The 27,982-nt window shown below is 44.8% G+C and overlaps 1 protein-coding gene and 2 long non-coding RNA genes across 6 annotated transcripts in view; 2 read left to right on the top strand and 1 right to left on the bottom strand.

Moving 5' to 3' along the window:
* Positions 1–13: 13 nt before the first annotated feature.
* On the bottom strand, positions 14–21,543 carry LRRC52 (leucine rich repeat containing 52). 3 transcript variants are annotated; one of them, XM_037506605.2, is made up of 4 exons: positions 21,506–21,543; positions 20,359–20,483; positions 13,965–14,570; positions 14–458 (listed from the first exon to the last, which is right to left on the bottom strand). In XM_037506605.2, the coding sequence occupies exons 2-4, from the start codon at positions 20,432–20,434 to the stop codon at positions 133–135; spliced, it is 1,008 nt and encodes a 335-aa protein (XP_037362502.1). In that variant the 5' UTR covers positions 20,435–20,483; positions 21,506–21,543; the 3' UTR covers positions 14–132. The 3 variants fall into 3 exon arrangements, with proteins under 3 accessions (XP_037362502.1, XP_054549503.1, XP_037362503.1); XM_054693528.1 differs by lacking the exons at positions 20,359–20,483; positions 21,506–21,543 and adding an exon at positions 16,990–17,006; XM_037506606.2 differs by lacking the exons at positions 20,359–20,483; positions 21,506–21,543 and having other exon boundaries at positions 13,965–14,886.
* LOC119241358 (uncharacterized) lies at positions 14,957–18,486 on the top strand. Its single transcript, XR_008551177.1, has 4 exons — positions 14,957–15,038; positions 16,387–16,458; positions 17,411–17,689; positions 18,358–18,486. It is a non-coding gene; the product is annotated as an uncharacterized LOC119241358 (long non-coding RNA).
* Positions 21,544–21,608: 65 nt separating the features above from the next.
* Positions 21,609–27,982, top strand: part of LOC119241359 (uncharacterized) — a 63,226-nt gene continuing 56,852 nt past the window's right edge. For both annotated transcript variants that reach the window (XR_005124303.2, XR_008551176.1), the window contains exon 1: positions 21,609–21,630. This is a non-coding gene — a long non-coding RNA (uncharacterized LOC119241359). The remainder of the gene's footprint in view (positions 21,631–27,982) is intronic.

Raw genomic sequence — 27,982 nt, 5'->3', positions numbered from 1 at the left:
GGAAATGGTCATCAAACATTTACTTTATTTTACTAATAGGCTTCATGTCTAAGACAGCTCTGTGTGAGTGAGCTGGGGAGGGCAAGGAGAAGGCTGGGAACCTGGAAAGGTACATTAGAGTGGTCAGGGTAACTAAATCAGCTGAGGAAACCCGTCCTGGACTGAGCCAGTCATGCCTTGGAAAATGCGCCTCGTGACCTGCACCTTCTGCCCGTGCTCGTCCTCGTCTTCTGTCTCCTCCGTCCTGCGGCGAGTGCTCTGGTAGAGCACCGCACACACGCCCGTGAGCCAGGCGGCCACAGTGCCCGCCGAGAAGATGCAGAAGCCGATGAGCAGCAGGAAGATGTAGTCTTGACTGTCCAGGTGCGTGAGGCACATGTAGCGCAGTGGGTTCCCCACCTGTGTGATGGGCCACCCTGCCAGCTCTGTGGGCTCCAAGCATGTGGCATATTCTTCATCTAGGGGAAAAAAATACAATAAGGAGAGTGCTGAAATAGTAGAACTCCCAGGGTCCCGATGCCAAGGGGCACTTGTGCAGCTGGCTAGACCCTTGTTATTCAAAGTGTATTTGGTAGGTAGGCAGCTCTAGCATTACCTGGACCACAGCTGAAATGCAGAATCTCAGGTACTGCCTCCTGACCTCCTGAATTCAGATCAGTCTTAACAAGATACCCGCACATTAAAGTTTGCCAAGTACTGCATTTGGATGAGTTTTGGCCCCAGGTTCGGCTGAATCCAGGTTATTTTCTGAAAATGGACTGTGCTATTTAATGACCCTCAAGGAATTAGACAATAGGGGCTGAGAGGTTGGAAACTTAAGCAAGATCATCTTGGAGTGTTGATACTCCACAGACCTCAACCAACATTCATCAGCTACCCCCCCTTCCCTTCTTGCCCCCCATCTGTCCCTCCACCTTCTCCCTTTCCTTCCACTGTGCCCAGGGCTTAATAAGTGACCTTTAAGGCCACTCAAGGCATCATGGGCCACTTGGCTCAACTCAAGGGAGGGACAAGATTCCCTGGAAATGCTCGCTGTGTGTTCACTGTGTCTCCCATCTCCTATCCAGGAGAGTCAGGGGGGAGCTCAGGAAAAGAAAACCAGCAGGGGAGTCAGTTCTGCTCTTAGCTGTGACATTGGCATCACTGACAGATCACATGGTCGCCATGAGTCTTCAGCTCCTTTTAGCCACTGACTCAGCCCCCTGGTCACTTCTCTGGGCACCTCCCTACCTGGAGCTCTGTGACTTCTATACACAACAGAAAGCTAAGTGGACTCTGGAGTTTGACAGGCCAGGGTGCAAATCAAGACTCAAGTTTACAATTGTAAACTTGTCATTTTATAATCTTGGGCAGGATATCCGATTCTCTCTCTGCATCTCATTTTCTCATCTTACAAATGCAAAGAACGATCTTTATGTTTGAGGGAATGAGAGGATTTAACAGCCACAGATGATAAGGCAGCTGTTGCACCTGCAGCACAGCATTGCCGAGGGGCCTGAAGCTGCCCTCATTTTTGCATTTTTTCAGCTCTGAAGGCTCCACCATACTGATGCTGAGGAGCCGGGGTGGATATATTCAGCAGACAGGAGATAAATGAACTTAAATGCAGGATTGAGACCTGGGCATGTGAAAACAGATCAAAATCATAATAGCAGCTGATATTTGCCAAGTTCTGACATGCATGATATATGCATTATCTCATTTAATTTTTATAACAATATTGCTATAAAATGATCATGTTACAACACACAACATGATCATCCTTGTTTTATGCATAGGGAAACAGACTCAGAGGTTCAGAACCTGAAGTTTCTAGCTAACTTGTAGCATCCAGGGAGGAGAGAGAAGACAGAACACACGCACTGAGCAATTCGAGCTGGTCTGGCAGAAGTAGGAGATAAACATAAGCTTTCATGGAGAAAGCTTCCCTTATGCTTTGGGGTAAAAAGTTCAGACTGTATGGGCCTCCCTGGTGGCGCAAGGGGTTAAGTATCAGCACTATGAAGCAATCCGCAGCTACTGCAGCACGAGTTCGATCCCCAGCCAGGGAGGTGACCCACATGGCGCAGAAGACCTCTTCTGACTCGCCTGCTGTATTTCAGTAGATCTGTCTGTTCTGCTCCCTTCTCTGTCTCTGGTGGATCCTCTCACCAACCCCTCCTCGCACTTCTGGCCTGTGTCCCATTTCTTGTATGCCTGGATAGATAATTCTTCAAAAAAAAAAAAAAGTCCAGACTATGGAAGGTATTGATATCCATGGTGACCAAGGAAGTTGGGACTGGAGCTTGAAGCAGGAGAAATGGAGAGAGGAATGCAGAAGTGAGTTTACTGGGATGATGCAGCTGGGTTTGGAAGCTGGAAAAAGTGGACCAGACTGAAAGCTCTGTTAAGTCTCCCTGCCATTGGACACTCTCCCCTGGGCTCCCTCCCCAAGTTTCTGAGTTGCTGCATCTATGGTGAAGTTGCTGTACTTTTAGGAAGAGGGCTGGGAGGTGTGATGCTGGTGAGGACTGGCTTCCAGAGGACGTTCTAAACAGGCAGGGAAGCCAGCTCAGGGGCTGTTGCGTCCACTGTCACATAGGAGAGGAAGAAACCCCCTCTAGGTGGGACAGTGGAGGCACCCCTGACCTGGTGGAGGAGATCGCTCTAGAGGCAAAGGGGATGGATGGGTTGTCAGGTTGCAGTTAAGGGGCAGGGACGCAAGGACACCTCTAACCTCTCTCCATCAGTTTGGCTCCAGGACTCTGGGGGATGGACAGGTGAGGTGCAGGGAGGCTCCTGGTGACTCTTCCGGGATTCCAGCAAAAGAACCCATGGATCACCTGCCTAAACTGCCCGAATCAAGGTGCAGGAATACACAAAGAGATGTGCTTGAGAAAGGAAAGCACTGGGTTTGGAGGGCCTGGGGTGTACCGAGGTGGGGGGGGGTTTAGCTCATTCTATTTTTAAAAAGATTGGGCTCTCCAATTAGGTCTTGGGTGGCGCAGATGAGACTAAACATTAAACACACATTTCCCCACTTCAGAGTATTACCCTTGAAAGGAGCAATTAGGCAGTGATTTTAATGCATTGTTAGTCTGCTCTTAAGTGCGGGACGTGGGTGGCTCTGTGGGGAGGGGTTTTCACTGCTGCTTTCTCTCTTCCCTGTCACTGCCAAAGTGTGAGTTCTCCGCCTCCTAGCAGGTCTCTTATCTCGTGCTTCCTAGTTTCCCAGCTCTTTCCACGCCCTTTTGTAAACCCAGCTCTGTCCAGATACACTCAGGCTCAACACTCTCCTTGACTCCCCAGTGGACTGAGGAATAACATCCAGACCACCTGGCCTGGCATTCAGAACCCTCTGCCCACTCTACCTTTTCCACTTTACCTCCCAGGACTCACAGTAACTCCCTAACAAATTAATCACGTCTCCTTTGTTACATCTTGCCATTATTGGTAGCTTTGTTCACTTTTCTTTAATGCACTTCCTTCAATTTTTGCATGACCAAGTTTTTCCTTCAAGGTCTAGTATATGCAGCTGCTCCCAGGACTGCTTCCTCCAGCACTGCATTCCTATAACTCAAAACACTTGTGATTGTTTCCACTCCTGAACTCATCTATAGTATTTCTCTTGTATCCTTCCACTGCACCTCTCACATTCTATCTGGCTTGATAGTTACTTATCAGAAAAGTGATGCATCTTTCTCCCTTACGAGACACGTCTGATTCATGATTGTTCTTGTGAGTGAGAGCTATCATTTATTGAATGAGTTACCTGGTTTTTAAATATTTAGGGAGTCTAGCAATATTTTTTATTATTGAATTCTAGTTTAATTCTACTGTGGTCAGAGATATATGTTCGTTGATTTCAGTCCTTTGAAATTTACTGAGGATTTGCATTTTGGCTTAGCGTAAGGACAATTTTAGTAGTTTTGCTTGTACACAGAAAAAATGTATATTCTTTTTGAATACATTGTTCTATGTATATCAATTAGGTTGTGATTTTATACAATTCTTCTATAGCTTCACTGACTTTTACTTATGTTTTTATTGACTTTAATCATATTGTCAATTACTATTAGTCTCTTAGTTACTACAAGAAGTATATTAAAATCACCTGTTTACTTGTGCCTCTCTATAGTTCTAACTTTATTTTATATCTTTTGAAGTTATGTTGTTATTACAGAGTTATGACTGTTGGATCCTCCTGGTAGTTTTACCCTTTTCTCATTATTTTTAGTCTACTTCGTTTGACATTAGTATGGCTGTATTGAATTTCTTTTGGTTAGGATTTGCATTATGATCTTTTCCTCTCTTTTTACTTTTAATCTTTCTGTGTTCCTGTATTTAAGGTATATTTTTGTAGGAAGTATGGTCCTGGGTTTTGTTTTTAATCCAATCTAGCAAATTTTGTAATGTTGGATAACTATGGGTTACACTTTTCCATTTGTCTCACTTATGTGCCTCTCCCTTTACTTTGTTGCCTTCTATTTTATTGCCTTTCCTTTAGTTTGTTAGTCATACATTCTTTTCCTACTACTTTGTGATGCTTTTATAAACCACACACAGATCTACCGATCCTAGCCTGATATGTGCTAGGCACCATCACACATGCTTTACAAACTTTAACTATTCTTGATCACCCCAGCTGGTCATTTTAAGAATCCCATGCTATGGAATGAATGAGTTATTCATCAGTTATTCCCCTGCTGGCTTTTTTGGTTTCCTTGCCTACAAAGGGCTACGAGGGACCACTGTGTATGCTGTGCACTGTGCAACTCCAGGGGGCTTTACTCACATTACAGACAAGTGACTAGACCTCATGTTATTCCTCCTCTACCCCCCTCTATGGCTCCAGGGCATCTGCTCCAGTTAAAGCACCCAGATACAATTACAGGTATCATTAATGTTTAAATTCTTCCTTCAGAAAGTTCCTAAGGAAACGTAAACCAACCCCTTGTTTGTTTCCATCCACAGCACTTTGCTCACAAGCACAAGGATCAGATGGGTGGATGAACTGCAGTTTCTGTGGCCCAGAAAGAACTTTACACTTTTAGTGAAGGAGCCCAGGTGACTGCCCTCTCAGAAAACTGGCTTGGATTGAGTTGTGGAAGGGGAACTGCCCCTCTTTTTGGCCTGCAGAAGAGACAGCACTTCTGCCCAGGGGTGTGCTGCAGGTTTCCGTGGTTAGATGCCCAGAGGAGCCACGTACAGGCTGTGCTGAGCCGTCTGTGTCAGTGTGCTTGCTCAGGTGCTGCCTGGGATAGATGGTGTATGAGGACAGAAATGGGGGACTCTCTTCTCTCTTAAACAGCAACTATCCTTCACAAAGTGGATGCTTTCCATCAGCTTATATGCTTTGTCATAAAATTTCTGCCTTAAACCCAGAGAAAGCCCTAATTCCCCATTTCTCCTCATTAGCTCCTAGCTTGCCTGGATATCATCGGATATGTGGTCTTTGTCTTCTTTCCTATTTTTTTCTTCCAGTTAAATTATGTATTTTTCAAGAATGTAGATTTCATCTCTGTTCATTTTTTCTGCCTCCTGACACTAGATTATAAACTTCACAAGAACATGGATTTTTGTCTGTTTTGTTCACTGTTGTGAACACAGGCTGGAGCTCAAAGTATGTTTGTTGAATGAATTAAGTGTTATTTGTTAGTCATACCCCTCGGGGTCAATGTCATGGACATGATGGTCAGCAAGGGGAAAGGGAAGCTGGGAGACAGAAGTCTGTAGGTGGGCTAGCTTATACTTGTACTGGTCTATACAAGGCAGATGTGGATCCCTGCTTAACCCGTAATAGTGTGGGAAGGATTCAGTGACATAAGGGATGAGGTGTCCTGGAGGAGACAGAAACAGATGGACTCCAGGACCAAATGGAGGGGTAAGCCTTGAAGTGGGAAGAAACCTCTCTTCTTTTTCTTCTGAGGAGATGAGGGTAATGCCGACAGGGATGAGTGTGCAGATGAACATACTGCAGGTATGATGTTAAAGGAAATGATTGTTACTCTTCAATTATTGTTTGAGAATAGAGACCTTGTTTATTCACTTTTGTGCAGGGACCTCAGAGATATGGTGGGTTCAGTTCTAGACCACAGCAATAAAGGAATAAAGTGAGTCACATAAATTTTTTTGTTACCCAGCACATACAAAAGTTAAGTACAAGAGTACACTGTACTGTAGCCTATTAGGTGTGCAATAGCTTTATGTCTAAAAACACAGTGTACATACCTTGAACAAAGTGAGAATATGCTGTTGAAAAATGGTGCCAATAGACTTGTTCAAATCAGGGTTGCCACAAACCTTCAATTTGTAAAAAAAAAAAAAAAAAAAAAAAAAGGCAGTATCTGTAAAGCACAATAAAATGAGGTGTACCTATATTCCTAATGCTTGGCACACTGTAGATGCTCAATTAATGTCTGCTGAATGTACCCGAGAGAGAATGGGTGGATTTTTGGTCTGATCTCATACAGCAACTCTAACCGCCTGTGTCTTAGGCCTTGCTGTTTAGGTCAAGTTCCCCAGTTGGAAATTGAAAGGATACTATTGCATTCTGCTGTACTGTGTAGGGCCCAAAGATGTGACTTCTTAAAGGGTAACCTGGATTGGGTAGTATCACAGCCCAGTACCATCAAAGCCAACTGTCTGGCAATAACCCCCTTTCAGACTCTCATTCATGGTCCTGTGAGCATTCCAAATCCTGGCATTGACTCCCTCCTTTGACTCCCTAGAGCTTCTTATCCTTGTTTTTCCATGATGACCTAAGCCAGGGCTCAGCAACTTATGACCCATAGACCAAATCCAGACTGCTGCCCTCCTTGTTATTTTAAATAAAACTTTATTGGGACATAGCAGTGCCCATTCTTTTTTGTATTTTCTATGACTTCTTTCATATCATCATATAAATGATGATAGTAGTTGTGACAGATCCCCACAAAATCTAAACTAGTTACTGTTTGGTCTTTTATAGAAAACTTATGCTGACTCCTGTTTTAAGCCATCCCTGCCATTTTTGAAGCCTTAATGATTTGGGTGATTTGTGCTTGGGAAATACAGTTCTTAACTGGTTTTCATATTTTCCTCCCTTGAATAGAGCCCATAATTTTGTAAAGATTGAATGTGATTCATAGAGTCTTGGAACGTTATAGAAAAGACCTTGAATTTCAACAAGTTCAACCTGATTATTCCTGTACTTTAGGCTTTGGACTGCCTTTTGTTTAAGTGTTTGTATATGGGCACAATTTAGAGGTAGAAGGACTCCTTTTCCTCATATTACCTTTTCATGTGTTTGTCAGTACCAAGTACTCTGTCATCAGGCAATAAAAACTTTCATTCTACCAATAAAATGAGCCTTGAAGTATAAAGTCTTCTGAAAAAGAGTCCATGGCTTAAATCCCATGCAGGGGTAAACATTTTTTGAGTAGTTCTTGATGGGGGAGGGGAGTGCCCTGCATGACAGTGCTGGGAGATGGAACCAGGAGGCCTGTGGAAACTAACGGAAATCTCTAGTTTGCTTTCAGTTTGGCTTAGAGCTGAAGCTGCTTAATAACTTCCCATTTGCTCAGAAAAGCTCAGAGTGGACAGTTGTCCTCACAGATATCTAAGACATCAAGGACTCCTTAGTAGCTAAACTGATGTACATTTTTCAGTCCTGCATCCTTTCATTGGAACTCTTTCTTCTCTTGGCTTCTATGAATCCACGCTTTTCTAATTTTCTTTCTCCTCCATGGCTGCTCCTGGCACTTACTGGGTTGTTGTTTCTACTTGACCCTTCAGTGTGTTGGCATTTCCTCTGTCCTTGATCCTATTGCTCTCTTATTCTGAACTCTTTTCCTGGCTGACTTCATCCTTTGGTTTCAATGATCACCCTGAGTGATGAGTCCCAAATAAATGTTTTGTTCCCTGATCTCACGTCTGAATTTCAGGTCAGAATATTCAGATGTCTGTTGGCTCACAGGAAACAATCCTGTAAGCTGCTCAAGATGGGGCTCTGCTTCTCCCTTAAACTCACCCCCTCTCCAAGGGAGTTTACCTCAACGAGGATCCCATAGTTGTTTAAGTCAACACCTTGGGAACTCTCCTTGATTTTCCCCTTTGTTTTCCACATCTCATTTATTCATCATTCACTAAATAAATATTTATGGACTATTTTCTCTCAGGTCTTGTGCTAGCTTCTGAAGATGCAGACATGCTTTTTGCTTCCACAGACATTCCTGTTTATCAGGGAAGAAAAACTTATCTATTTTTCCTCTCATAGACCTTGTTGATCAGGGAGGACAAACCTTAAACTAACACAAATATATCAATTATTTAGAATTGTGCCAGAAAAAAGTACAGGGAGCTAAGAAAAGGTCAAATTTAGTTTCTAGTTCTAATGCTTTGACCTTGGTTTCTTCTGTTCTGTCTGCACCTCTCCATCCACTGCTACAAGTTACCATCTTCTCTTGCCTGCATATACACAGGAAACTTCTAGCCCTGACTTCAAGTTTGCCTACCTCTCAAAACTTCTCAGGATATTGTGTATCCCCCCACAAAATTATTTATGACTGAACCGATTTCTTTTTCTCCTGCATCCATGCTCAGCTGTGTCACCTCCAGGTTGGGGAGTTCTTCACTTCCAGAGATGATACACCAAGAGGGCTGCTTTGGCCAGCCTTGCTCTGCTGTCTTTCAGGGGCCCAAGTCATGTTTGGTGACTCAAGGGGCCATGCACAGAGGCCTGATGTTTCTGAACTCCAACGGCTTTAGATCACCTGCTCTCAGGGATCCCAGTTAGATTAAATTAGGGAGCTTGTGAGAATCACCTGGGATCCTTCATGAACTGTACAGACTTGCTATCCCCCTACCTCCTCCTTTGCATGGTTTAAGATCATCAATCCAGTGCCCCCCCCGCCCATGAGGCTGCTTCTCTGGGTCTTTGCAAGAGGGAGCACCGGTCAGGTGTCTGTTATAAGATAGAAGATGGATTGGCAGAGAAGTTGACAAACTTGGAACTTTCTGCTGCCTAGTCATTTCCTTTTTGGCCTCCGGTCTTTATGACAATTTCCCTGTTGGCGGAGATGAGTTAGTGTTAATAGTGGAAGAGTGTGAGGACCTGAATTCATTCTGGAAATCTAAGTTTTGGCACAGTCATGGATGACTTTGTACTTGGTGGGTTGAAATGGGGCCATTATCCTATGACAGTGGCTAAATACAGGATGAAATAGTTTTGGAATGAAACTAAGATGTTCTTTGCTCAAAATGCCCTCAAAATGACTTGGACCTGAAACATCACGTGACCTAACCCATCTGCTCCCTGCAGATGTCATAACTGGCTTTGTACCCTACCTCTGTGGCGCTCTCGCCCACACTCATCTTGAATTTGTGGGCCCCACCATTGAACTCAAGCAGGTCTACTTGAGAACTATCATTTAAGAACGGAAACAGAGGAACCCTCTCTCCTGAAACTACCCCCTTATTTCTAGCCCCAGTAGCCTGTCACTTTCCAAATTCTCATTGTTTCTGGTTATTCCCTGTAAAATTGTGTCCCTTGAGGGAGATGTATCAAAACATTATTAGCCACTAACCTTTCAGAGCACATCAATTTATTCACCAGTTGGGGCAGTCAGTGGAGATCTTTGTAACAGGGCTCCTTAATTTATAGCCCAAGGAACAACTGTCAACTTTTCACTGGATCAGAATCTCTGGACATGGGGTTGGGGATCTTGAGCTCATTAGAGTTTGGGAATCATTGGTTATGCAGGCCAGGCCTGGCAGGAAAGGCCAAGGATGAGTTCCTTGTGGGGTGGAGGTATTGTTTTCCCAAATAGAAGGTGCTTGAGACTGGAGGTGGGGGAGAGCGGAAGTTAGAGACTGCATGCTTCTTAGTGCCTCCTCAGCACTTGCCCATCACACACTTGCATATTTGGGCTCCTTCTGCTACTGACCTCTGCTTGCTTCATTTCCACTGTCTTGTCATTCTGCTTAGATTTGTAGACTGCCAGCTGCAAGGGACCTTTGAGGGGACTTAATCATGCTCCCTATTTTAAAGATAAGTGGGACTCAGAGGCGCATGACTTGCCTTGAATCACAGTGACATTGCTGGGCAGGGCTTCCTGGTTTTCATCTCTATTTTCTCTCTCCTATATCCCTAAATTGTCTTTTTAAAGAGAGTAATTATGACTTCTTTCTTGGAGATAGGAATTATAACTCTTTCTCCTTGATATTATCCCCCAGCTTCATAATACAGTGTTGGGCATATATGGAACATATAATAGATGTTTCAGGTGGTGGTGTACTTGATGGTAAGGAAATGTAATGACAGTGGAGGAATAATTGGGCTCAGATGTCTGGAGAGCTCCAGGCTGGGCTTAACCCTCTAGCCAATTACCTGTGAGGAGACTATTTGAAAGTTCCAGTTTAAGCATCCTATATTAAGGCTGCACTGACCAATATGACCACTGCTCTGACCAATAACCACTCACCATTCATGTGGCTTTTGAGATGAGTTGAAGTAAAAGAAAATCATTTGCACTAGCCAAATTTCAAGAGCTCAGTAGTCACATGTGGCTGCTATATCAAACAATAGAGACAGAGACCACTTCCATCACTGTAGTAACTTGTCAGACAGTGCTGGACCAGAATTTAGGTGAGGAGGAGAAAGGGCTGTAGGAGACCAGGTTACTTCTGTCCAGGGGTTTAGAGTTTCTTGAGTTTCCTGAGAGGTCTGACATCCTGTCTCACTAGGGACCTCCATCCTTGGAGCAGCTCATTGCCACGCTCACCTTCAAATAGCATTAATGACTGGAAAATTACTGTCCCAGTCATGTTTAGTCCTCTTATTTGCTGACCTAGACCAAAGAGGAAATGGAATCTGTGGATATGTCTTAAGTCTGTATTGATTGGGTCTTGCTAGAGCACACTGCCAACCGGCACACAGCAAACACCCCATTCCCACTGTGATTTTCTGCATGATTTTCTGCATGAATCCTCTGGGCCTCTAAACAGCAGAGTGGGGCGAGCAGATTATGACTTGTGGGTGGATGGGGGGGCATGTCTCACTGGTTAGTGGATGAAATCTTTGTCTTCCTCAAAAGACAGACTCTTCATTCATGAGGAACTAAAGAGCTTGACTAGATAGATACTCCCGTCTTTGAAAGCTTGCAGTAAAATACCCAGTGTATACCCTACATTCCATTCTGGATTGAATTGGGTCAAGGAATCCAAAGTCCATTCACAGCAACATGGATGGAGCTAGAAGGAATTATGCTTAGTGAAATAAGCCAGAAGGAAAAAGAAAAATATCTAATGGTTTCACTTATACTTACAGCAGGAATATAGGGGAACCCAATAAGACATCAGTGTAAAAAAATAAGAGTACAAAACACAACAAAGCAAAAATGGACAATTATAAATCAGATATATCCTGCAGGGGAGGAGGAGGGTAAAGTATCCAGAGGGAGGAAGGGAGGAGCACAGGGGACTGAGGTGATGGTGCACAGGTGCACTGGTGAAGGAAACCCTAGGGGGACTACACCTGAGGGGTGGGGAAGCAAATATTGTTTAAAAATGAACAATGATGTAAAAAATAAAAAAATATTAAAAATAAAAATTAAAAAAAAAAAAAGGGGCATCCAAAGTAGTCAGCCTGAAAATTCTGAGAGAATACAGGCTCCAAGCAGACATTTGATTAAGGGAGATTTGATGGTAGGTAAAGGGTTGGGCTGAGGGACTGGGGAAGAAGTCAAGCTGCTCCCCCCTTCTAGAGCCAAGGGAGGAAGTCCTCCTGGCAACATAGGGGACTCTGCTGAAAAAAACCATGCATGTAGGGTAGGGAGGGGCAAGAGTAGCTGATGATGCTCTTCCACGTCTACTTACCTCACCACAGAGAGTCCCATTTAGGAACCACATTTAATACACAAGTGTGAATAATATTGTCCCTCCTTCAGATAACTTTCTAGAAACCACCACAGTAAGCACCATTGAGAAAAGTAGAAGATATTATCTCTGACAGGTAAGGCAGTCTATCTGGGGTGACTGCTCCTGTCTTCTTTTATGATTAGTAGCACTAAGAATGGTGTAATAAAGTTGGTTCCTTTGGACTTATTCAGGCTCAAGGTGAAGCACATGGCAGCAGAAACAGCTACTCAGGGTACAGATTGAAGGAGCACTTACTCTCCCTGCCTCCTTCAATTTTGCATTCCAGGAGCCTCACTTGCATCAGCAAAGCCCAGATCCTGTCTGGAAGCCACTTTAAGACAAACCCATTGCTGCTGGAAGGGAGGGAGAGAAGGGATGGGAACAAAGTGGGCAGGGGACCCCTGGCCTAAGGCAAAGGGACTGTGCGTGCTTTGATGGTGGGGGAGTTTTGGTGACATGCATCCGGGGAGGTGTGAACCTGTTCCCCTAAATCATGTATGGTGTTTAAGCCATGTTACCTCAATCAATAAAGAAGAACAAATTTTTTTTTTGGAAAAAGAAAAATACAGGTTTCCTGATTAAAAAAGGAATAAAATTAAATGGCATATACCTGAAAAAATATGAGCCCATTGGAAGGCCAGGAGAGCACATCTTACTTGCTGTCACCACGCAAATCCTTTTGCCCAGCTGCCCTTAATGAAAGCCTATAATTGTGGCCAGGAATCTCCCCAGGTATTATCCTGTGGGCTGGGAGCAGGCCGTCACAGCAGAGTTTCACAGGACATTTGTGATGCCAGGCCACGGAAACAGTCTCAGAAGCAAGTACTCAGGCACGGGAGAGAAGACATGACTTTGACAGGGTTTGGTTTTCTATCTGAGGCCCAATTCTGCCAGATTATATCACTGACCCAGGCTTTCTGTGGGCAGTTAGGTCACATTTTTTTTTCTCTTTTTTTTTTTTGTGTAGAAGAACTGGGGTGTAGGCCAGAGGTGCAGGGAGTGAGAGGATTCACCAGAGACAGAGTGGGGAGCAGAACAGGCAGATCTACTGAAGTGCACTGCTGAGGGGAGCAGTGGGCAATACAGGAGAGGTCTGCTGTGCTGTGTGGGTCAGCTCCCTGGCCAGAGATCGAACTCAGGCTGTAGTAATGATAGTGCTGAGACTTAACTCCTATGCCACCAGAGAGGCCCTGTGTCACATTTCTCAGGGTTCTGACTTACCTGGGTGAAGTGATATGGGTGGTGTGGGAGAATTGGAGGATGAAGATGGGCTCCTGAGGTCACAGAAGAGGGGATGGGGCCACCTGAGCACCTGCTGGCCATGCAGAGGGTGGCCCCGGGGCATAGAGGGTGTGCTGCTGATTTAGGAATCAACGAGATGAAACTTGAAAATCTGTCTGTAAAGCCGGAGTCTCCCTGCTGGTAGAGTGGGCATTTTGACCACTCTCAACTGAGTCACGTCACTCTCTCCTTTCCCCATATGAGGTTAGATCTTGAAAACAGGGCCCGATCAAAAGTCTTCTCCCTTCTCCCCTCTCCTCTTATTGTCCACACACCCCTCCCTCCATCGCACGAGAGTCTTCCCTCCCATTTATCACACTCGTAAAGGAGTATGATGCCTGTGAATGATAGCATTTACTTTTAGAGCTCGGAAAAATTTGGTCACCTAATGAAGAAGATAAAAATAAAGCTTACCATGGACTACTGTGTTCCCTGTATTACTTAGTTACAATTATAGAACTTCACCGTTTCCACACAAATCATGTTATGTTGACACGACAACTCCCCACTTTACCGTTGAGGAAGCCGAGGCTCAGAGAAACTGACTCCCCCAAGGCAGTGTGCTGGTCTGGGGTGAGCTGGGTACTAGAACTCAGTTCTGTATATTTCTATTCCAGAACTTTTTCAATGAGCCTGAATGCCTCTCCAGTCAACCCACGGATGGATCTTACCCAGCAATAAAAATGCTTTCAATCAGCTTAACCCAGACTTTTCTACCCTCCTGACCACCTTTTGGCTTTACCTTTCTGGGATCAATTCCTCCAACTCCGTCACATCCTCATCCCCTCTCCCACTTAAGCCCTCACCTGGGTGGTTCAGATGGGACACTATTAAGTAGATGGTGAAGTCCAGGAAAGAGCAGTTGCATTTCCAGGGGTTTCCACTCAGATACAGGGTCTGTAGTGTTAAGAGGTTGGTGAAGGCTGTATGGTCCAAGGTCTGCAAGCCGGTATTTCTAAGGTCCAGGTACCTCAAAGAGCTGGTGTTGGCAAAGGTATACCTGTTCAGAGATAACAGCTGAGGATTGTTGGAGATGTTTAGCTGCACCAGGTTGTTGAGCATGGAGAAACTGAATGGGGAGATCGAGTTTATATTGTTGGAGCTGAGATCAAGGTAGATGAGCTTGAAGACCCCGATGAAGGTATAGTCCATCACCTCCTGAATCAGGTTAAACGAACAGTCCAAGTAAACAAGGTCACTGAGGAGTCCTAGATTCATCGCTGGCAAGAAGGTGATGTTGTTAATATGCAGGTACAGCCTCCGGGTGCCCAGGGGAATGTCAGAGGGGTACTCAGTTAATTGTATTCCCGTGCAGTTCACTTCTTGGGCTTGACACTGACAGTTAGTTGGGCACTTTGACCCCGACACCAGTCCCATTCCAAAGGAAAAGAGTAACCACCTGGGCCCTGGGCCTGAAGCAGAGGACATAGTCAGAAGCCGCGACTCCCCTCCTTCTACTTTCCTGCGGGCAGGCGCTGTGCCTCTGATGAGAAGGCTGCCGGGGGCGGGTGGGGCAGGGGAGAGGCACTGGAAAGAACTCTAACACTCTAGCTTTGTGCAAAGCAATTTTCCATTACAGGACAACTGAACTGAGCTGAAGTTGAGCCGCAAGGCCCAGTGCCTGCCGCCTGCCGGGCTGGGCTGGGTGACTGCCGTTTGCTGGCTCCCAGACAGTCGCTGGAAGCTTGCCGGCCTGGCGACTTTGAAAGGTCTCACCCTTTCCCTGTGTCTGCAAGTGAAGGGGAGCCAGGGGAGAGCCACATGACAATGAAGTTGCCAGTTGACACCTTTGTGATGTCAGCAGCGTCAGGAGACTGCCTGGCTGAGGGAGGGAGAGTCCTTACCTCTCCTGGGTGGTGTGGGGGTATTTTGTGTACTCGGTAAGCTGGCCAACTCCGGGGGTGTGGGGACCTGCAGCCTACGTGTGTGGGGCCTGCATGGGTCGTGTTGTGTGTGTGTGTGTGTGTGTGTGTGTGTATGGCTCCCATGGAGGTATTGCAGAGGATTAGGTTAGCTGGGGTTCCCTAATCTGTAGGTCAGAGGGGGAGCTAGAAGTCTCTAATCTGCCTCTCTCTACTGATGAGAAAGGTGGTTTTTTGGAGGTCACTTCTCAGAGTGGGTGTTTCCCTTGGGTGTTGTATTTGAAATGGTTCCATTTATTTTGTTGTCCTCTGAAAAATATGGGAAAGGGGGGGCTTTGAAATGGGGCAAGGGGAATTCCTCTGATAAGTTGGTGCTGTTAAGATTGTATTCCTACTTTGCATACAACCCTGTCAGCATTTGGAATGTATATTTGTGCTAGTATTTTAAGAGTTTTTGAAGGAGATAAGCTACTCCCCCTACAACAAAGCCCAAATGTATAATAGCTCAGCACGAGGATATAAATTTCTTCCCGCTTATATTTTCCCAAGACTTTTAAAATAGTGAGTGCCTCTTAGTGGTTCTAGTGTGAGTTTGTATTTGTTAACTACTTGAGGGATGATGGGGGGGGTGATTTTGGAGGGAGGAATGGGGAGAGTCTGGAAGCTTAGGAGTTGGGGTATAGCATCCACTGTATACAAGAAGATCACTGGACAGAAACAAAGTAAAAGCATCTCAAGAATTGAAATTTATATATATATATATATATATATTAAAAGATCTATCTATCTGTCTATCTATCTATCTATCTATCTATCTATCTATCTATCTATCTATCTATCTATCTATCTATCTATCTATCTATACAAACACTGGGTACAGTCAGAAGCGCAGGAGGGTGAGAGAATTCACCAGAGCCAGAGCAGGGAACAGAACAGGCAGACTAACAAAATACACTGCTGAGGGGAGCAGTGGGTGTGGCAGGAAAGGTCTGCATGCCATGTGGGACCCTCGCCGGTGGCCGGGGATCGAACCAGCGCTGCAGAGGCTGCGGGCAGCTTCGCAGCCCAGCACTCAACTACTGCGCCACCGGGGGAGGCCCTGAAATTTATATTTTTTGGGGAAATTTGGATTTCATTCTTTAAAACATTCATATATCACTTAACTGTGAATATAAAATAATAAAATCTGTATTTAGCTTAGCATGGTGCCCGGCACCTGGTATATAATAAATATTTATTGAATGAATGATGCGTGAATGTCTCTGATGGTTTGTTCCCTTCTCTTGTCTCTCTGCCAAAAGAAAAATTAATAAACTCAAGTGGATTTGTGGCTGGTTAGCTAATGCTTGATTGTTTACTTACTCAGCATTCCTGGGGTGACTGGCTGTGAATTAATATGATGACTTAGGAGTGTTTACCAAATTGGAAGTGACCTGATGTAAGTGGAAATTTCAAACACTTAGAATAATGATGCAAACAATAGTTATACTAATTGAAGCAGGACTTTACTGATGTGGAGCCAGCCTTTCCTTATAATTAAAAAAAGCTCCTTGCTAGATCTTACATGATTGACCAGGAGAGGACTTTGGTACATTAAGTCTGTGGAGAAGAACTGATTTCCAAAGTGATTGTTTCCTCTGAGACCGGGGTGAGGGCACGATTTGATGGTAGGGTCTGGCGGGGACGCTTTACTTAGTCTCTGCCATCTGTTTCCTTTTGGTGAGAGATGATTGCTGATGACCTGCCAAGTCTGGTAACTTTCCACCTTTTCTTTTTACACCTTTCTCTCTCTTATGATTCTTTCTCAGGGAGGTAGGGTCTTCATTTGATTTCCAGCCTCCTTATGTAGAATCTCTTTCTGCATACAGTAGCCTCAGGCTCAGGTTTACCTGTTTGGCCATATGATTATAAGTGCTCTTACGTAGAAAAGTCTTAGATAAATAAAACACACTAAAGGTTATTGACTCACCCAGTCAGCGGTCTCTCCGGAATACTACTGTTTTAACAAGGCATCATGAATTGTTAACCTTAAGGACTAGTCCTTTTGCTCCAGGTAGCTGTGTATCTTTTGGTCCTGAAGTCTGAATACCCAAGGGCAAGTTTCAGCTTTGCCAGGTGAGATCCCTAAATGTTCTGCATTCTGAGACCCAGTTAATATTTGTTAAGCAGAGACATAGGAGAACAGAGAATCCAGTCCTTCCCAAATTATCTTGTCTCAGAATTGTACACAAATTTGTTTTCAAGGATCTTGTATATATCAGGCTTCCTGCTCTGGGAAATCCTAGACTAGGCTGTCTGCCCTTTGTGGAGTTGCTTAATGTGTCTTAATTTTCTCATCTGCATATTGAGGGCATTAATTATACCTAATTAAATCTAATTAATTATTCTAGGTAATTTCCAATTCTCCTTGGGACATCCACAGTCCTTCATAATGGAAAGGTTGCAAGTCCCTCCCAGCAAGCCAGCAGGGGAGGTAAATCAGCTGAGAGGAATCCCCTTATACTCATGCCAAGGAGCCCCACTTGACAGAGGACTGTAAAAATGGAATTTGCTCTTCCCAGGGAACTACTTATGCAACCTTAGCTGCAGCTGCCTTGCCTTTGGTGTGTGGTGCTGTTTTATCAGCCTACCTCTGCCCCTCAGGTGTGCCCATCCTTCCAGTAGCACAGGTGGGTATTGGGTGAGCACACGGAAAACCTCTGCTGTCAGTATAATCTCACTACCTGGGTCTTGTGCCAGCCCCTATTTTTATTGTCTCTAAGAGAGACACTGCCTTCCCAGCTTAATGAGCCCTGTCAGGTGCCAGTGTATTGTCACACCGTGCTCTTGTGATGCAAAGACAGGTGGGCACAGCCTTTTCATAAAAGAGAAAGCAAGGTGAGACAGAGCCAAGTAGACACAAACAGACACTCAATCTCTCATGATGAAGCAGTATGGCTCTGTGACCTCCTAGGGCCTGGACTTCCTTTTTGTAAAACAAGACAGGATGTTCTCTAAGTGTCCTCCCAAATTTAAAGTCCCTTCAGGACCCAGTCTGTGCAGGAGGGGACAAAAGTTTAAAGCTCCAAGGCCAAAGCAAGAGAGATAGAGATTCAAGCAGGTGCAAAGGGCTTGGCGCAGTGCACGTAGCCCATAAATGCTCACCAGTAAATACTCCAGCCAGATGCAGGCCGTGAGTGCTAAAGGAAAGGTAATTTGGGCACACGGTTGTATTTACTGGGGAGCAAAAGAGCAGAAAGAAATGCACATGCCGTTTTATTAAGTTCACATTGCTAATGTGTTTGCTCATATATGGGGTTAGCTCACAAGCCAGTACTTTGTTTTGCTTCCTGAGTAGGGAGTTTGGTGGGCTCAGTACTGAGGAATGTCAGCATCTCAAGGACTGTCGTTTAGGAGCTGCCCATGGTATCCAATTCACTGGAGAATTTTGACACCACCTGAGCCCTTCTCAGCAAGGTCATCCCAGCAGGTATGGGGCTTGGGCAAGTCCCGTGGAAAGCAGATGAAAGTGAACAAAGAGGTCATCCTGGAAGAGAAAAAGAGGACTGGGGTCTCTGCGCACACACACACACACACACACACACACACACACGCCCCTTGGGTTTGTTTTCAGTGCCAGCTAGGGTGAACTATATTTCTCTTTTGCCTTCAGGCTGCCTGCTCAGGAGATTGAACCCACACTGAGTGCAGGCCAGAGGAAATCACTGCCATTGCCATGTTCCCTAGAGACACCTTTGTTTTCAGGCTTCATCCATGTCATACAATTTCACAGCATTCATTATCCAGAGGAATCTGAGGCAAAGTTTGGAAATTGCATACTGTTATGGGGGAGGAGTTGATTATGTTTTTAGGTTTTAAGAAATTTAGGCACTATTCCCTGTGGCTAGGCTTCTGTGTAGTAGTTGTTGTGCCAACTCACATTGTGACTGAGCTCATTGATTTGGGAGGAGAACATGGGCCCTCTTTGTGGACACCTTATAGATTTCAATGTGGGGAGAGACAATTGTTGGTCTGGTGTGAGCCTTGAAATGAGAAGAACCCTAATGAGTGCCTTGGCTTCTGTGGACATTAACTTCCTCTGATAAAATAGGGATGACAAATACTGCTTTTTCACGGTTGGCATAAAGATGGCATGTGATTTGCTGAAATACCATAACTATTCACCCATGATCCTCTCTGAAACCCAGTGAGTCAATGTTGCATGACCCTGTCTTACAAATAAAGAAATGGTAGCTCTTATCCCAGGTCCCAGAGCTGGTGAGTGAGTGATGGAGCCAGCTTTTGGTCCAGGAAGTTTTGCTCCTGAGCGTAAGCCTTTCAGTACTACCTGTCCCACCATATCAGGTACAGATGCTTCACTATGGCTTTTAAATTGCCCCCTCCTACCACCACAGGGTGCCTTGACTTCAGAGCAGATCAAAGCACTGTTGCCCATGTCTTTGTGGTTTTCTTCACATCTTTGAGGTAGTTATGAATTCTCAGTTGCGTCCCCACCCTTAAACTGGAGTCCTGGTTCTCTTTTCCTGACTTATTACGAGGCATCAGTGTCTTGGGTGCATCCTGCTTATGCAGCAGACTTACATTACTGTCATCAACATGAACTACAGCCTTGTGCCCCAAGACCTCATTCAGCTCACAGCTCAGATGTTGACTATGTTGTTCGCAAAACCTAAAACATGCTTATCACAGGTATAAAACCTCATGATCGAGGACTAGTTAATAAAACAAGAGCAATTGAATGGTACCTAAATCTAACAACAGCAATTTGTGACCCATTTTTACTTTAACAGAAATAATTCTTTAAAGATAAATGTAGAGGGCCTCCCCAGTGGCGCAGCGGTTGAGCGCTGGCTTGCGAAGCTGCCTGCAGCCTCTGCAGCACCGGTTCAATCCCCAGCTGCTCCCCGGCCACCGGAGGAGGGTCCCACATGGCGCGCAGACCTCTCCTGCTGCCCGCTGCTCCCCTCAGCAGTGTACCTCGGTCCTTCTGCCTGTTCTGCTCCCTGCTCTCACCCTCCCGCGCTTCTGACTGTACCCAGTGCTTGTATAAATAAATAAATAAATCTTTAAAAAAAAAAAGATAAATGTAGAGCCCCCCCAAAATAAATGTAACTCCCCTCCCCCCAAAAAAAGCATTGTTGTTATGGGTCCGTTTATACTTTGGGATTCAAATGTTTCAAAACATTTATGACATTTTTTAGCTTTCAATTCTTGTATTAACCTTTCAGGTTGTTTTTAAATAATTTTCTTCCTTTTTCAGGCAGGGAAGCTAAGGGAGAAAACAACTTGCCTAAGATCCCTCAAAAAATGAGTGATAAAACAGAGAAGGTTGACTTACCAGTGCTTGAGGTGAACAAATCCCTTATGCAGTCACACTTGTAAGGAGCAGTTCCTTCCAGGATAATCTGGGACATGCTGTATCCCTTGGGCAAACCATCCAGCACTGACTAATTATCAAAGCCCCTGAGAGGGTAAAACCAAGCTACTGGAAATGGATCCACCATTAAGTGTGGCCACCTACCCGATGACCTACTACCCAGAGCAATATTTGATAGTACAATTTTAATGCAGTGAAAACATTAGAGGTTGGTTGGGGTGGGGTGGGGAGTGTGGTGGGTGAAGGAGAGATTCTACCTCACTTAGCCTCAGGAGAGGTCAGAGGACTGAAGGAAAGTGAGTCCTCTGCAGTGTTCCTTGTGCATAGATTTTAAAGAAAATATGTCTTGTAGAAGCACAAGTGCTCCAGGCAGGTGTTAGAGGTTTCTCTACCTGATGTCACCTAGAGGGGTCAACTTGGTTTTTGATTTGGAAAGTAAAAAGGATGACATTCATCCAGAGTGAGACTGACGAGCATGTCTTCAAGTCTCAAAATTTTCCTAGTGTCTTTAAAAGGCTGACAACTTTTTGGAAGTTCTGGCTGTCAGATAAATAGCTGTCCTATCACGAGAGTCCCAAAAAGACAAAAGGAAAGTCTGGGGTGGGGTAGGGGAGGGAGAACCCAAGTGCTCACAGAAAGAAAGCCCCTGGGCCTGCAGGGAACCTGGGTATTTCCCATCAGGGTATGCTAACCCCATGCTTTGGGTGGGCATCCACTTCCTGCACAGACAGAATAAGTGCCCATGATTCCAAGATGGAGGAAAGCAGATCGCTTTGTGACAGGTGCTGTTGCTTCCATTGTCAGGCATGCTCTCATCTGAACTCTCCTCCATGAGTGCCCCTGTGAGGGCAGTTAGAGGGGTTAAGGCACCTCCATCCTTTCCTGCTGTCCTTAGTCTAAGTATCAGAGGCAGAATGGCTAATCTGTCCTTGGACTTATATAGCCTCTGCTTCATGGACCTTGCCATCTTCCTCCCTGGAGGGCTTGCTTCCGCTCCCAACACTGTGCAGAGTGAAATGTCAGAAGAGTGCGTATATGATAAACCCTGGTATGTATGTCCTGCGGTGTCTCTTGGCTGCTCCCCTTCACCCCTGTCTTCCCAGCTTACAACTGCCATGTGTCTGTGCAGAAACAGGCCACGCTGGGTTCTTTCTAAGAGATTCTTTCACTGTTGCCCTAGTAACAGAATTATTAAACCAAGTTCCAGCCTCGGGAGTGTTTGTGCCTGGTGAGGTAATGTCTGTCGGCTCAGCCTTTCTTTTCATCCCTCCTCCCCCCACCCCCACCCCCTTTAGGCCCCTGTACCTCACACCTAGACTGAAGTACTCATTTCCTTACTGCCTTCTGCCAGTCCTCCCAGCTCCGGGACACCCTTTCTTAGACTCAGAGGCTCCTCAATGGCCAAATTGCCCATCAGCTGGCAGCCAGTCTCCTCACGGTGCCCTCACCACCATTGCTACGCCACACATTGTCCCTGTGCTTGGTTGCAACCAGAAAGGAGAATCCATAAGGCTCAGTGACAGTTTGGTTGAAGGCAATACAGTGAAAAGTTTGAGCCTATGTGCCTTAGCATCACAATGTCTACGAAGTCTAATGTCCTCAAATGCAAAATGGACACGATGATTGGACCCACCTGTCTGACTAAAGATGGACCTTCTCTGCCGGATTAAAAATTATCTGAAGCGCTTAGTTAGCTTAGCCTCTTTGAACATTAGAAATGCACTCAAGGTGTTAGCTGAGATGGGGAAGGTGGTAGAGGAGGGGAGCAGGTGGTTCCATGAGCAATGGAATTGAGAAAGGCTCTTGATGTTGGTGAGTGGGTGGAAATAATGCAGAAAGGGAATCCAGGTGCAGAAGGATCAGTTTTGGGAGAACGAGAATGCTTTCATTTGGGGACTTTTAAGTTTGATGTGTTGTGGCTCATTTCTGATTCTCAGGGTGCCTGGTATGAAGTACTTTATATACATTATTGCTTATGTAATTCTCACAACATACCCTTGAGATAGAATTTTGAACTCTCAGCAAGGTTAAGTGGCTTGCTCACTGTTACCAATGGGTGGAGCTGGGATTTGAACCCAGGTCTTTGTGTCTCAGAAGCTGTATGTTCTGCCACTATACATATACCTCCTAAATTAAGTTATACCATAAGCTGCAAAATCATCAGTTCTTTTCTTTATTTATTTTTTCTTTTTTCTTTTTTTTTGGTTGTTTGTGCTAAGATGGCCTTTGCGGGAACGTAATGGTCTGTGTGTCTTCCTGCCTGGGCAGTTCTCTGCCCCTCACTTGGGATCTTCAGACTAGAGGCTTCTTCTTTTTTTTTTTTTTTTTAAAGATTTATTTATTTATTTATACAAGCACTGGGTACAGTCAGAAGCGCGGGAGGGTGAGAGAATTCACCAGAACCAGAGCGGGGAGCAGAATAGGCAGAAGGACCGAAGTACACTGCTGAGGGGAGCAGCGGGCGCGGCAGGAGAGGTCTGTTGCGCCATGTGGGACCCTTGCCGGTGGCTGGGGATCAAACTGGTGCTGCAGAGGCTGTGGGCAGCTTCGCAGCCCAGCACTCAACCGCTGTGCCACCAGGGGAGGCCCTAGAGGCTTCTTTTATGATGTGAGTTCCCCTGAATTGGTGCTCAGAGTCAGTGACTCAGTGCTCACCTCCCACTTTGGTCTTGTTGTCACATCCCCCTGCAATTCCCCCTTGTGTGAGTTTCTTCTTCTGGAAATGAAGTAACACCTTTGAATCTCTGTTTCTTCCTCTGAACCACTTAGGCAGTTACAGAATTACAGTGAAAACCAAAAGGATGGAGGACCCTTAAGGAAAGGGGCCATTTCTGATTTCCTATAGCTTTCCTAGGAAGGCTGCTTCTTCAGGGCCAGAGCTGGGCGCCTCCCAGGTGCCCTTGGCTCCTGGATAGATAGAGGACCAACTGCACTGGCCGACCTTTAAGATGTAGGGGATGCTCCTGTTGGGTTCTCCTGAGACTGCCTGTGCTCCTGTCATAAGTGTTTATCCCAATTTATTGTGCTTTGGGGATAACTTTTTATTTGGAGTCAGCTATACCGCAGTGGTTGAGTTGGGTGGTGGGAGTGTGCCCATGTATGTGGAGGGTGATGAGGAGGGCTGGTAGTTTGGGGCAGGTCTGGGCATGCCAAGGGAGTCACTGGATCCTATTTCCTCCACAGCCTTTCTTTGTAGAGGGAAATGATGTGTCAAGAACCCACAGGGCATGAATTTATTTGTAGCAAATGGAACCCACAGGTATTGCAATCTGAATGTTTATGGACCCCCCACCCAAAGTCATGTTAAATCCTATGAGATGGTATTAGAAAGTGAGGCTTTTGGGGGGCAATAAAGGTGAAGCCCCATGAATGGGATTAATATGTTTATAACATATTAATTAAGAAGCTCCAGAAAGACCCTTTGCCCCTTCTGTCATGTGAGGATGTGAGGATGTAAGAAGTTTGAGAGCTGGAAGAAGACCCTCATCCAACCTTGCTGGTGCCCTGTCTTGGACTTCCAGATGCTGGAATTGTCTGGAATGAATTGGAGAAATGAATTGCTATTGTTTATAAGACACCCACTGTGGTGTGGTGTGTTATAGTAACTCAGTGGACTAAGATGCCAGGGTACAATAAACTGTTTATTAATTTTTTTGAGCTTGTTTTTAACAGGAATTTCTGTTCTTTTAATAACAATTCTTCAACATGGCAACTTTTATATATTTTTCCTTATCGTTCTGGGTACTTACACTTTCAATAACCTGCATATGGATTTCAGTGCTATTTAATTAAACCCCAAACCTATAAAAATGCACATTTAATAGTCAGAGTAAACCCTTGACTTGTTCCCTCTGAAGATAAACAGGTGAGATATCTTCCTGCACTCAGAGTTCTGAGATAATTAAGATTAGTTGCCATAGAGAAAGCGAGAGAGAGAGAGAGAGAGAGAGAGAGAGAGAGAGAGAGAGAGAGAGATACATTAAAATGTTATCAGACTTTTCATGTTTAGGAAATTCATTTAATTAAATATTCAGGGCCATCAAATCTACCCAGACCCAGATACCTATTAATCTGTAGACCACAAGGCCTCCAGCTCAATCTGCATTTGTCAGGAATACTTTGTCTCCTTTCTCTTCTCAGAAACATTTCATTGTGCACCATTGTCCTGTGTACAGATAATGTTTGATCTTCTCCACATCTGCTATTTAGATCTTTTGGGATCTGACCTTTCCCACCTTCCCACACTCGTTTGCTCTCACCTAGCCACAAAGGTGCTTGCTGGGTCCTGTGGACACGTCTACATCATTTATTCTTTGGTATTTTTTTCATTTTCTGTTGACTTAAGTACCTGCTCACCTTTTAAGACCCAGTCCAAATTCTGCATCCCATCGAAATGCCAGCCTTTTTTGGATTCCTACAGACAGAATTACCCTAGGCTTTCTGGGATTTGTAGTTTTATGACTATTCCATTATAATGTACCAGAATAATACATTTTTCCCCTCTCCCCCCGGACTGAGCTCCTTGGGAACCAAGCACCCAGTCCTATTTATTTGTATGTTCAAATGATGCCTAGGTCATCATCGGCCCTGAATCATTCTTGTTGAAGGAAATTAAGTTTATGGCATTATATTATCTATTAGTATATGCGTTAAGATGCTGTAAAGATTTTTAAGGGAATGAATGATCTGGCCCTTATCTTTCCCATGGGGTCCCATATGAAAGTTCATGATGTCCTGAATGAAGACTTTCTTTACATACTTGACAGCAGTAGTTTGATGTTAAATCTAGGGTTTGTTGCTACCCCTTTGTTTAACAAAAGGGTCAAAGTTAGAGGCAGAAAAGAACCACTTCCTTCATGTTGCCAGTGGCATCCTGTAAATGACCATTACATGGGCCTGGGGTGGGGTTTTGCATGGCAGGTTGAAGGATCTGGAAGGAAACCAATGTGGCTGGGGCAGAATGAGGCCAGGTGTGGTGGCAGAGACAGGCACAGGAGAGAGCCCATTAGACCCTGGGGCCGTGGTGAGGAGTTTGGCTTTTATTCTAAGTGACATATAAAATCACTGGGTCCTGTTTTAAAAAGATCCTTCTGGCTGCTGAGTGGTGAAGACTGTCAAGGGGCAAGAGTGAAATTGAGGGAGACCAGGTGGCTACTGCCCTCTTAGGAAGCAGATGACAGATGACATGTTCGAAGATAGTAATAGATAACTTATGTTTTGGGAGTAGAATCTACAGAATGTGGGATGTGGGTTTCCAGGGTTTTTGACCTGAGTGACTAGATGAATGCTTTTCATTTACTGCAGTTGGGGCGGGGGGTGTTGGGGAAGGAGAGGTTAGCATTGTGTGATTGCCTTTCTCTGCTTAGGTGAGTTCAACTCAGAATGCCTAGCTCATGTCTCACCAGGATGTCTGAATCTGGGGGGTATTGGTGGTGGGGAGGGGGCACTGCTTAGGCTAGGGTCGGAGACAAGTTTGGGTGTCATCAGGCATTTTAAACCTTGAACAAAGATTCAGGGATTAAATAAATATAGGTAGAAGACCAGGACTGAATCCTGGACCCTGCATTTGGAGGTTGAGATGAGAAAGAAGGGCCAGCAAAAGAGACTGAGATGGGACAGCCAGGGAGAAGGGAAGTATAACCACATGGCATTGCAGAAGCCCAGAATAGAAAGTATGGAATTAGAAATCCCCCTATTGTTTTTCATGTTTGTCCTGCTTTTCATTCTATGGCTATGCCATAACTTATTTAACTAGTCCTCTACCCACTGGTCTTTTGCTGGTGAACAGTACTCCAATGAATGTGGTCGACTTTATCCATATTCTGGGAGAGGCGAGCACAGAGAACTATTTTGAGGACTCTGTTTCCCTGGAAGCAGTAGTTGATCTGTTGCAGGAGTAGTTGATAGTACTAGCATTGAGAGCATCCACATGGGTGAATATGGAGGGAGCAGGGATTAAGAGCAGAAAAGCCCTTTGGAAACCTCTAGTCCAACTACTCTTTCTATGGGCAAAAACCCCAAACATGTCCCAAGTCAGTGGGCCCTGGGATACTCTCAGTGTTAAACACAGTCTCTGTCCTCTCTGCTCACTCTTGGCAGACTCCACATCACATCCAAAGCATTCCCAGTGATTAATTCCTGCAAATTTGCTGAGCTGCAGGATATGGACAGATCCTCATTAAAGTCAGTGAGCTGTAGATAAATAAGTGAGGAATCAGGACCAAGCAGACTTGGGGTGAATTCTGGTCTCTAGCTCTTACAAGATGTGTGGCAATGGACTTGACTTCAAGACTTATTATTTTGTAGAGTGGTGGTGATATCACTTATCACAGATGATGAGATGCTGTGCTCTATGTGTGGCAGATAGTAACTGTGAGTCCCCTCTGCCCCCACCACAGTTCTTTTCCTTCTTTCTAAAGCAGTTGTTTCAAGAGAGAAACTAGAACCTTCCTCATAAACCTTGAAGGAAGCAGAGGTCTCAGAAAGCAAACTGAAGACAGTACTCTGGTGCACCTGTGTAACTGAGAACATTGCCTTGTTCCAAAAATAATGTCCTAACACAAATGTCTCTAAGAAAACTGTGAGGACATTGAAACTAGCACTCTCATCTGGTGATGAGGATGAGTAAGGAAAGCAGAAATCTTCAACAATTTTCATTTTAAAATAAAAAGGGTTGTTTTGAGTATAAAACCTTTTTCTGACCATTATGCCTTTTTACAAAAATATGAAAAATAAAGAACAATATAAAGAAGACAGTAAAATAATATATAATTCCATGCCACTACTAACATTTTGGTGCATTTTCTGCCTTTTTTTCTATGTCTATATGATTATGTGCACTCAGATCCCCTATCAAGAGAGACCTTGGCCCCAGTGGTCAGCTCCTAGGGAACTGGCCTCAGTCTTCTCACCTACTACCCAGTATTCTGCAGATGGCCCCAGCTGGTGACTGAGAAAGGCTGTGTCAGAAGAGAGAGAAGGGTGGAAAAAGAAAAATAAGACATACATTCTTTGAAATTAGGAATTCTATCACCTTTATTTTTGAGTGATTTATGGAGTTCAGTACAAGTTGTGGCTCACAGTGGGTGTTCAGTTTATACTGGTTGATTTGTAACAGGGTGGTCCCAAGGAAAGGGGGAGGTTCCCGGCTCCACCCTCGCTTGGGTGGGGCAGGGAACCTCCCCCTTTCCTTGGGTGGGGCAGGGAACCTCCCCCTTTCCTTGGGACCACCCTGTTACAGATTGAACTAGATAAGGCACAGACTAGGGCAATAATAACCTTTGGTTCACCAAGAGTTAATGTGGTGCTCCTGAGGAGTAATTGGTGGTGGTTGAGTTATGGTAATGCGTACATTCCCAGCTGAGTGCTCATTTCCCGTAGAGGACACAGATCTGATGGGGCCTCTTAAAAGTAAGTGACTTGGAAGGTTCTTTTTATTGGGGAAAAAAACGAAGATAATTTGGTCTGGCTTTGGAACATAATTTCCCATTATTCCTCATCACAGGGCTTTCATCCTAGCCTAGTGTACTCATTATTTTCTGCATCTAAAAGACTTACAGATCCTGTCTCCCTGCCTTTGTTTATG

This window comes from Talpa occidentalis, unplaced genomic scaffold (assembly GCF_014898055.3).
Source record: "Talpa occidentalis isolate TD23 unplaced genomic scaffold, MPIMG_talOcc4v2.1 talOcc4.12, whole genome shotgun sequence".
Classification (NCBI taxonomy): domain Eukaryota; kingdom Metazoa; phylum Chordata; class Mammalia; order Eulipotyphla; family Talpidae; genus Talpa; species Talpa occidentalis.
The sequence above is the reverse complement of the archived record's forward strand: the minus strand, read 5'-3'. Positions and strand labels throughout refer to the sequence as shown.